Source organism: Bactrocera neohumeralis, unplaced genomic scaffold (assembly GCF_024586455.1).
Source record: "Bactrocera neohumeralis isolate Rockhampton unplaced genomic scaffold, APGP_CSIRO_Bneo_wtdbg2-racon-allhic-juicebox.fasta_v2 cluster11, whole genome shotgun sequence".
Taxonomy (NCBI): Eukaryota; Metazoa; Arthropoda; class Insecta; order Diptera; family Tephritidae; genus Bactrocera; species Bactrocera neohumeralis.
In genome coordinates, this window is record NW_026089624.1 from 18,413,938 (window position 1) to 18,424,684 (window position 10,747).

A 10,747-nucleotide genomic window follows, 5' to 3' on the forward strand; every position below is an offset into this window, starting at 1 on the left:
TGCAAATGAAGGCAAAGCGTATGTACTAACGCATGAAATAAGTGTGTATGCACGCGAAATTGGGCGTGATACTTTTTCAAGTACTCGGTCAGTGATCCAATACGTATGTATATTTTAATGTATAGTACATACATATATATTTATAGGCAAGCATTTAAGTAGAAATAAAAACTTTACTGAATTGTAAAAAAATATAATATAAACTCAATACAAGCAATTGTGTTCTATTCAGTTAGTGGGTTTGGGATTTAGAGTTCGTCGCTAAGTATTTATGTATTACATTGAAAGTGTTGTTGTTTAAATATATAAATATATAAGTTATAATAATTATAATAATTATATATATTTATGTATATATATTTAGCATATACATACATATTTGTACATGAAGTATAAGTAAGAATGATAGAAGTACAGATTGCGACAATTTCGTATGGTTACTTTGGCAAGATCAAAATGTTTGCATATATTTACGTTTGGGTATTCTGAAAAACTTTCACGGTGCTTTATACTATTAGTAAGAACAAATGCTTATACACCATGGTTCAAATTAATATAATCGTCGTTGAAATCAGATAAAAGATTGATTAATAACAGGATTTTTGAAAATCCGGATGACTTTACTCCATCTGATTGGCGATGATATGTTAGGATGTTACGCATCTTTATAAAACCCAGCGACGATTTAATTAGTATGTATGTACATGTTAATGGCATGTGGTATTGGCTAAAATAGATCGATGATAGAGGATTTATCATTTCTCAACATTTTCCAATATTGTCAACACTTGAAGGTATTTAGCCAGATGTGATCCTGGCAGTGAACGAGGGCAAAACGAAATATCTCCTGTCATCAAACAAACAGTCGTCGCACTCGCGACTTGGCACTCACGTCACTGTAGACAGTCATAACTTTGAAGTTGTAGATAATTTCGTCTATCTTGGAACCAGCGTAATCACCACCAACAATGTCAGCCCGGAAATCCAACGTAGGATTGCTCTTGCCAACAGGTGCTACTTCGGGCTGAGTAGACAATTGAAAAGTAAAGTCCTCTCTCGACGAACAAAAGCTAAACTCTATAAGTCACTCATAATTCCCGTCCTGCTTTATGGTGCAGAGGCTTGGGCGATGACAGCAACCGATGAGTCGACGTTACGAGTTTTCGAGAGAAAAATTCTGCGAAAGATTTATGGTTCTTTGCGCATTGGCCACGGCGAATATCGCATTCGATGGAACGATGAGCTGTACGAGATATACGACGACATTGACATAGTTCAGCGAATTAAAAGACAGCGGCTACGCTGGCTAGGTCATGTTGTCCGGATGGATGAAAACACTCGAGCTCTGAAAGTATTCGACGCAGTACCCGCCGGGGGAAGCAGAGGAAGAGGAAGACCTCCACTCCGTTGGAAGGACCAAGTGGAGAAGGACCTGGCTTCGCTTGCAATATCCAATTGACGCCACGTAGCGAAAAGAAGAAACGACTGGCGCGCTGTTGTTAACTCGGCTATAATCGCGTAAGCGGTGTCTACGCCAATTAAGAAGAAGAAGAAGATCCTTTCAAAGGGAATAAAATATTTGGTTTCACCCGAACTTAGCTTTTCCATACTAGTTTTTTAATATAATCTTACATATGAGTATACTCACGAGGTTTTAATTACTTCTTCCATAACCATGATAGCTTCAATCGGCACAAATCTTTGAAAAATTATTGATAGATGGGTTTTGCCATTTCACGTCTAAATACTGCTGCTGGTCGGTTATATACCGTATATTTCGTTCAATAAGGGAGTTAGGGATAAGGCAGTGAAATTCTTTCTGACAAAATTGGGCATCAGAGATCAAATATCTTTCACTTTCGAATCAAAACCCAGAATTTTCAAGAACGAAAAATTTGTCCCGAAGACGAGACAAAAAGAGCAAGATCAGAACCAAAAAATCACCCAATATACGTTATCATCTATTTTTTGCTTTATGTTATCATAAAGTTTGACAAATAGCTGCACATCTTCGACTGCTGATTGTGTATCAGTTGTTGATTATTACTGATCTCATTTATGTAATGTTCGATCGAACTATTAACGAATTGAGGATTAATACCTTTTTGTCGACTCACACCAGAAAAGTAGCGAACATTCATCTGTATTTTTACAATCTCGAATCTTGTTGATATAGAGTGTAACAGTTTAGTTCACCTAACAATAATTTGTAACTGCTTTAAAATATATAATTTTAACTCCAAAGGTTGTCAAAACCATAAGCTTTTAAAGATGTGCCTATTACTGACTTTTTATCGAAAACGCCAGTAAATAATTGGATGTACTTTTAAGATGCGGATGAATTTTATTTTTCTAATAGCAATGTGTAAAACACCCAATGAAAAAGAAAAACGACCATTTCAAAAAAGGACTACGATATTAGGACATGCACTTGGAAGGTAAGGGACCGGACCTTCCAAGTGCATGTCCTAATATCGTAGTCCTTATTTCGTTTGAAATGGTCGTCATCAAAAGGGGGGTCACTCATCCGAGGCTTGTTGCGTCTTTTCATTGGGGTGTTTTTTACACATTGCTATTAGAAAAATAAAATTCATCCGCATCTTAAAAGTGACTGGTTGATGTCCTCGTCAAAATAAAGGCTGACATCACCGCCGTCCAAGAAATGCGATGGACGGGCCAATCAATGAGACGAGTAGGTCCTTATGACATTTACTACAGTGGCCATATAAAAGAGCGCAAGTTTGGTGTGGGATTCGTGGTCGGAAAGAGACTACGTCGCCGAGTACTATCATTCACTCCGGTGGATAACGTTTAGCCACTATTTGCGCCCACGCCCCGATGGAAGAGAAAGACGATGTGACCAAAGATTCCTTCTATCACGGTATCTTTAGCACTATGGTCGGTAAATTCAGCCTCCACGACGAAACATCCCCGAGGTCCTAACATCGACTCGGACCACTATCTCGTTGCAGCCAAGATTCGCACCCGCCTCTGTGCAGCAAAAAACGCACGCCAACAAACACAAGGAAGGTTCGACCTCGAAAAGCTGCAATCACAACAGACAGCCGAACGATTTTCTACTCGGCTTGCACTCCTGCTCTCTGAGAGCACTCGTCAACAACTCGGTATAAGGGAACTGTGGGACGGCATTTCAAACTCCTTACGTACAGCTGCAACCGAAACCATTGGTTTTCGAAAAATGTAAATGAACAGCTGGTACGACGAGGAGTACCGTGTCGCAGCGGAAAGAAAACAGGCTGCCTACCTCGCAACGTTACGATCGACCACAACACGTGGGGGATGGGATAGATACCGAGAGTTGAAGAGGGAAGCGGGTCGCATTTGCAGACAGAAAAAGAAAGAGGCTGAAATGCGTGATTATGAAGAGCTCGATAAGCTGGCCGACAAGGGTAATGCTCGAAAATTCTAAGATAAGATGCGGCGGCTAACTGAAGGTTTCAATACCGATGCGTACTCTTGTAGAACCCCCAATGGTGATCTAGTGACCGATGCCCATAGCATACTTAAATTATGGAGGCAACACTTCTCCAGCCTGCTGAATGGCAGTGAACGTACAACGCCAGGAGAAGGCGAACCCGATTTCCCAATCGATGACGATGGAGCAGACGTTCCATTGCCCGACCATGAAGAAGTTCGAATAGCAATTACCCGTCTGAAGAACAACAAAGCAGCGGTGCCGATGGATTGCCGGTCGAGCTATTCAAACACAGCGGCGAAGAACTGATAAGGAGCATGCATCAGCTTCTTTGTAAAATATGGTCGGACGAAAGCATGCCCAACGATTGAAGTTTATGTGTGCTCTGCCCAATCCATAAAAAAGGAGACCTCACAATCTGCGCTAACTACCGTGGGATAAGCCTCCTCAACCTCACATATAAGGTTCTATCGAGCGTATTAAGTGAAAGATTAAAGCCCACCGTCAACAAACTGATTGGACCTTATCAGTGTGGCTTTAGACCTGGCAAATCAACAACCGACCAGATATTCACCATGCACCAAATATTGGAAAAGACCCGTGAAAGAAGAATCGACACACACCACCTCTTCGTCGATTTCAAAGCTGCTTTCAACAGCACGAAAAGGAGCTGCCTTTATGCTGCGATGTCTGAATTTGGTATCCCCGCAAAACTCATACGGCTGTCTTAACTGACGTTGAGCAACACCAAAAGCTCCGCCAGAATCGGGAAGGAGCTCTTCGAGCCGTTCGATACCAAACGAGGTTTCAGACAATACGACTCCCTATGGTGCGACTTCTTCAATCTTCTGCTGGAAAAAATACTTCGAGCTGCAGAACTTGCACTGGCGTATGCCGATGATATTGATCTCATCGGTCTCAACACCCGCGCCGTTAGTTCTGCTTTCTCCAGACTGGACAAGGAAGCAAAACAAATGGGTTTGGTAGTGAACGAGGGCAAGACGAAATATCTCTTGTCATCAAACAACCAGTCGTCGCGACTTGGCACTCACGTCACTGTTGACAGTCATAACTTTGAAGTTGTAGATAGTTTCGTATATTTGGGAACCAGCATAAACACCACCAACAATGTCAGCCTGGAAATCCAACGTAGGAAAACTCTTGCCAACAGGTGCTACTTCGAACTGAGTGGGCAATTGAAAAGTGAAGTTCTCTCTCGACGAACAAAAACCAAACTCTATAAGCCGCTCATAATTCCCGTCCTGGTATATGGTGCAGAGGCTTGGACGATGACATCAACTGATGAGTCGACGTTGCGAGTTTTCGAGGGAAAAGTTCTGTGAAAGATTTGTGGTCCTTTGCACATTGGCCACGGCGAATATCGAATTCGATGGAACGATGAGCTATACGAGATATACGACGACATTGACATAGTTCAGCGAATTAAAAGACAGCGGCTACGCTGTCTAGGTCATGTTGTCCGAATGAACGAAAACACTCCAGCTCTGAAAGTAATCGACGCAGTACCCGCAGGGGGAAGCAGAGGAAGAGGAAGACCTCCACTATGTTGGAAGGACCAGGTGGAGAAGGACCTGGCTACGCTTGGCGTAGCCACGTAGCGAAAAGAAGAAACGGCTGGTGCGCTGTTGTTAACTCGGCTATAATCGCGTAAGCGGTGTCTAATCAAATTAAGAAGAAGAATAGCAATGTACTCTTTTGTCACAAATGTATTAAATTAGGTCAATAATTCCCCTAGCCCAATTATACCTTAGATAAATATTTTCGAGCTTCCGGTTGATTATCGATCAATATATAAGATATCTGAATGAAACTAAATGATAATATCATTATGCCAAAATCGGACGAAAACTAGCCATAATCCCGTGTGCCTATTATAATAATTTACACTATATGTAAAATAGTGGTATGTGAGATATCTTAGAAAAATTAAGTCAACGTATAGATAAGAAGACTTAATATGTGAGTTGTTCTCATAAAATTTTGTGGAGAGATATTACCCAATATATTTGAACGCTACCAATAGGAAAGCACTTAGTCCAGACCTTGATTTAGTGCTAATATACCCTATAATTAAGAATAATATGATTGGCGCTAAATATGAATGAAATTGATATAGACCTCCTCTAACCCCAATATCCTTAAAATTTTAAATTCCTCACTTCTGGTTGACAATTTAAACATCAACTAAAGATATATTGTTATATTTATCTTCTTTGGTTGAATTTATGTGACAAACATCTCCTTTCAGGTTGATTTGAATATAAATATCTGGGCTATGAACTAAATTATGGTAATGAAACTAAGGCAGTCTGTGACCAAAAAACACTACTCAACAAATAATGTATAAAAGAAAAATTTGCGACTGATTTGCAAAGAGGGGACTGTGGGGTATTTGAGGTGTCCAGATTACGAATTTGAAGTCAAAAATTTTCCATCATATTTTCGGTAAAAAGTAAAACTTTTTTATCATTTTAGTAAATGGCGGTGGTTTGACTCCTACGTCCCTTGACTTCAACATAAAACATCTTACGTATTAGGAAATTTTCATACTCTTGCAACCAGTTACTACATAGTATTATAAATCTGTTTTCCTAACGGTTGTACATATCACCTAAAACCAATCGAGATAGATATGGGTTTATACATATATAAATGATCAGGATGACGAGAAAAGTTTAAATCCGGTTGACTGTCTGTCTATCCGTCCGTCCGCCCGCGCAAGCTGTAACTTGAGTAAAAAAAGAGGTATCTCGTTGAAACTTGGTATGTGGGTTCCGTGAAAATTGGACGATGGGCGTCGTACCGAATATTTAGATATTGAATTGAAATATATGTCAAAGATGGGTTGAATCGGATCAATACTTTTCTTAGCCGCCATATACTTAATGTACAGATTTTCGAACTGCCGAGGGACTTTAGTAAGTTATTCCAATGAAAATAAGAAAGCGTGTTTTACTCATAACAGTGTATCTTTGTGCCTAAAATAGATAAATTTGACCCATCCCCTATATAACTAATATCAGGAACACCAACTGACCTTGCTCTATTTGATACTTGCAAGTTGCAAGAGTATAAAATGTTCGCTTGCACCCGAACTTAGCCCTTCTTTACTTGTTTATATTATTTTCGATTTTAGCAACCCAAAATTAGCAAGAAACAACCTCTAACATCACAGTCGCAATATGACCGTAAACTTGTGTAATATAAGTTAAAAAAATATAAATTTTATTGTAATCCATTAAGTTCTTATGCAATATTTTTAAAACAAAGTTTTGCAACACCTGAAAGTATTTCCCCGTTATAAGCCTTGCAAATTCCGAGAATGTGAAATATTTGATAGCACCCGAACTTAGCCCTCCTTGCATCTTTCATCGGTAATAGTAATCTATGGATTCAATTAGATTCGATCACATTTCCTTAAATATGAATTTACGAATCGATAGCTCATATTGGCAATCTCTATCTGTATGAATACATACATATGCTTTTATTTTTCTCGCATCACCAACAATGCAAAGGCATTTCATTCATATACGTAATTGCTGCGCAAATCTCCAGGTTCAATTCAAACAATTTCTTGTCAAGTATACTGTGGTACGAGGATATTGATTAGATATGTACATTATTTTTTTTTGAATCAGCATTTTCTTCTACAGACAATGTAACATCAATGAAGCAAACATAATTTTAACATCTAATATCGTAAGAATGATAAGCACATACTAAGGGTACGAAAGATACTCGGGTTCGAGTCCTCGTCAATGTTTTGTTTTTATTTTATGGTATATATTATTTTTCTAGCAAAGGTTAAACGCAAATATGAAATTTTTATGATTTTTGGGTTTTTATCAAACTGCTTTCGCTGTAGCCACATTTCGCTTTAACATCACCATCAAGATATGATTTCAGCTTTTTGCCATCCCCTCAAGGAAACAGCGAGGATAAAAGTTAAATGTTGGGGTGTTGTTGTTGTGCTCATCATGCTTGTCGTTTTCGTTGTAATTTACAAATATACAAGTGCAAATTTATCTTTGCGATTGCGCGTACATTCAAATGTAGATACATATGCTCATACCTGTCTGTTTGCAAAGATAGACAGTATTCGACAGATGGACAAACAAGAAAAAACGTAAACTACAAAGATTATCTTTTGATTTTTATCGGTCAGTTTGAATGGCAGCTATAAGCTATAGTGGTCCGATGTAAATAATATGTTAACACGCTAAATTAATGTTTAAAGAAGTATAAAACAAAATTCCTTGAAAGCGCAACTAGAAGTAGAAATATAATTTGTATCATAACAAATATTGGTAGAAATTGAAAAAACAGCACCGAGGAAAATTGTCGGCGACAATTATCTATTAACCGTAAAAGGAAAAGGCAACATTGCTTAACATACATGCGTACATATCCTGCAAATCACCTAACAATTAAATTACCGGTTAAATACCCAATAGCGCTGCCAAAGAGCATTGTTTAAGTTTGTGAGATCTTTTTAATTGCCAATTGACAATTTTAAACGTAGCTTTTGTGTTCAATCCTTTCTTACGCAAAGATCTTAGTTTCGGTAGCCGTAACTTGCTGAGAATATCATATCAATATGTATATATTAATATATGTATGTATACATTAAATAAGATTGTTATGGATCGATAAAATTACGAAATCCTATAACGCTTTTAACCCAAATATTCAAAAGCGCTTAATACTCTATATAAAATTTAATAGCAAAAATTTGCGACCAGTGTTTTCTTATAGTTTTAGTACACAAAAATTATACCATGGAGGTAGCCAACCCACCTAACATAAACATATACAGATGTAATAATAAATATTTTGTTAGTATGTAGGTTTGTATATATGTGTGAATCATATTTAAATTACTGCTAAGAGTCCTGTATACATACCTGCAGGGCTTACACCACTGATTCTGTTGATCTAAACCAAATCGAGCACGGCACTTTTTCATATTATTACCTAGATGTAGTATAAGTATTTTTAAAATAAATACAAAAATAGAAGAAATTAAAAAAAATTAAAAAAAAATGTTATGTATGTATTTAAAAGCGTATGAACAATATATACTAAATGCGTACAAATTCTATTAATTCATATCACTCAAATATATAGGAACGCATTACTAATAGTTTAAGCTCATAGGTATACATATAAATATGTATATAATATATTTGAGCGATATCGATATTAATAAAAGTAATATCTAATAGCGGTACATAGAGATAAATACTAATTAGAATAATGTTGTAATATATACTGCTTAATTAAAAATAAAAAAACGTTAACAATGTTAGATTTAAGTACAGACATTCATTCATAGGTATACAAGTATTTGAAATTAATATTAATTGTTAGCGGAGAAACTAGCAAGATTTAAGCTGTATCTACGTACATATATACATAAATAAATATACATAAATAATTTATGGCTACAAACATGCTACGAGTATCAATAAAAAGTATTAATATAATATAAATCCTTAATATTATTATATAGCTATAGGGAATAAGCTGATAATATAAACAAAAACATTTATAACCATCTTGAGCATAACTGCAATAGCACCGATTCTAAAACGGTGCAATAATAAATTTAGGGAGAGCATGATTTCCAATTGATTTGAGCTAAGGAATAATATTTATTTGAAAGTTAGTTATGCGTGTACGTATACAACGCAATTTTGTTATTATGTACAATGTTTTCTATCCAAATTAGTATTTAGGTGAATTTTTTGCGCTATGAACGTTTTTAAGCTGTCAACACTTCACTTCCATTAATTTTTATAGCTTAAAAATTAAAGTCCAACGAAATCTAAGAAATCGAAAAGTGTTCAAATTTTAATGAGCAACCCTTCGAGATTTACCAACTTATTTTATGACATCCAAACGCCTTTTTAACATGTTAAAGCAATATACATATGTATGAACATACTATTGTTTTTGATTATCAATTGTTTAATAGTAAATTGAATGTGAAATTGATATTAATTTGCTAACCTCCACCACCGCCATCGTTGGTGTCTTGCTTTCGCTTCCGTTTTTTCCCCCGTGACGTGTTCGTGCGGGAGCTCCAATCTGGATACATTTGCATATGTAATTGACGCTCCCGTCTAGCTAATTCATAATATTTCGCTTGCTCGTCACGCCCTAACGCGTGCCACTATTTATTTATGAGTTATTTTTGTATTTGCATTATATTATTTTTATTTATTTTGTTTTATTTTTTTAGCATATTTGAGAGTTGATGTATAATGCAATTTATTTGTATACAGTTATGAGTAATTGTAGTAGCCATATAAAATAGGAATAGAGATAAAAGAATTTATGTGTTAATTAAAAAGCAAATCATAATAGTTCTATAGACATAATTTGCGTAATTTTTTGCTTTTGCTTTCTTTTTTATTTCATATTTAGAGTTTTTAAATTTTAGTTTGAATTTTCTTGTTTTTGAATTTTAAAAGGGCCGGGATGAATTCCCAAAAACTGAGTCTTATTATAGTATCCATTTATTGTACGAGTACACTTTTAAGTTTGCTTTTTATTAGCGCGTTAACGAAATTAATAGCAATGTGCGTACATTTTTTAACATCAATTTTTGTTTCAGTGTTAGTAAAAACAAAGAAAACAACCATTAACATGATATTTCATCTTTTATGCTCAAAACCTTTTCACTGTGACTAAAAGTCAGTCGAAGGCGCAGCTAGATCTGCTCTTTTTCAGTTCCTATGATTCTAAATTACTTACTTCTATCGAAGTCCAAACGTTAGTAACACAAAACCAAACAAATACTTAATTGGAAATACGTGAGTATCGGCAGCTTTTATCGAAACGTATTATTCAAAAAATGTGTATATGTATTCCTAAGCGTTTTGTTACACCCGAATGCATTTTAATGTACTAATTTTTTAGTTTTATTTACCTAGAGTTAGTCGAGATAAATATATATACCACAGTGATCAGAATATCTAGATGAATTGAAGCAAGTGACAACTACAGTTTAAAGTGAAATGTCTTGATTAAAATTGGAACCTGTGCTCTTTGACACCGCAGGGAAGTTGATATTGGTGAAAAGCGAAATCAGACCATAGTCACGCACAAAAAATATCATTAAAAAGCTATAAAGTGCTTTAACTAAGTCTGTAAGCTGTAATTTTGTACAGGACATCGAGGTAGTAGGTAGAGGCATTGGCTGTGGCCCCACTCTTTATAAGTTTAAAGTAACATATATATAGGAAGTCGAAAAAGTATTTTTTCAATAGATGTCGTTGTAGT

General features: G+C 36.2%; 1 protein-coding gene across 24 annotated transcripts in view; it reads right to left on the reverse strand.

Moving 5' to 3' along the window:
* LOC126766087 (protein pangolin, isoforms A/H/I/S) overlaps positions 1 to 10,747 on the reverse strand; it is a 247,852-nt gene that overhangs the window by 23,052 nt on the left and 214,053 nt on the right. For 19 of the 24 annotated variants that reach the window (XR_007668703.1, XR_007668704.1, XM_050483830.1 and 16 more), the window contains one exon: positions 8,365 to 8,434. Coding sequence is in view for 22 of the 24 variants with exons in the window: in XM_050483830.1 (XP_050339787.1) it covers positions 8,365 to 8,434 (70 nt within the window). In the remaining 2 variants the exon portion in view is untranslated. Of the gene's footprint in view, positions 1 to 8,364; positions 8,435 to 9,472; positions 9,636 to 10,747 lie in introns of those variants that run through there. The other 5 variants (XM_050483834.1, XM_050483815.1, XM_050483837.1 and 2 more) reach the window with 2 other exon arrangements.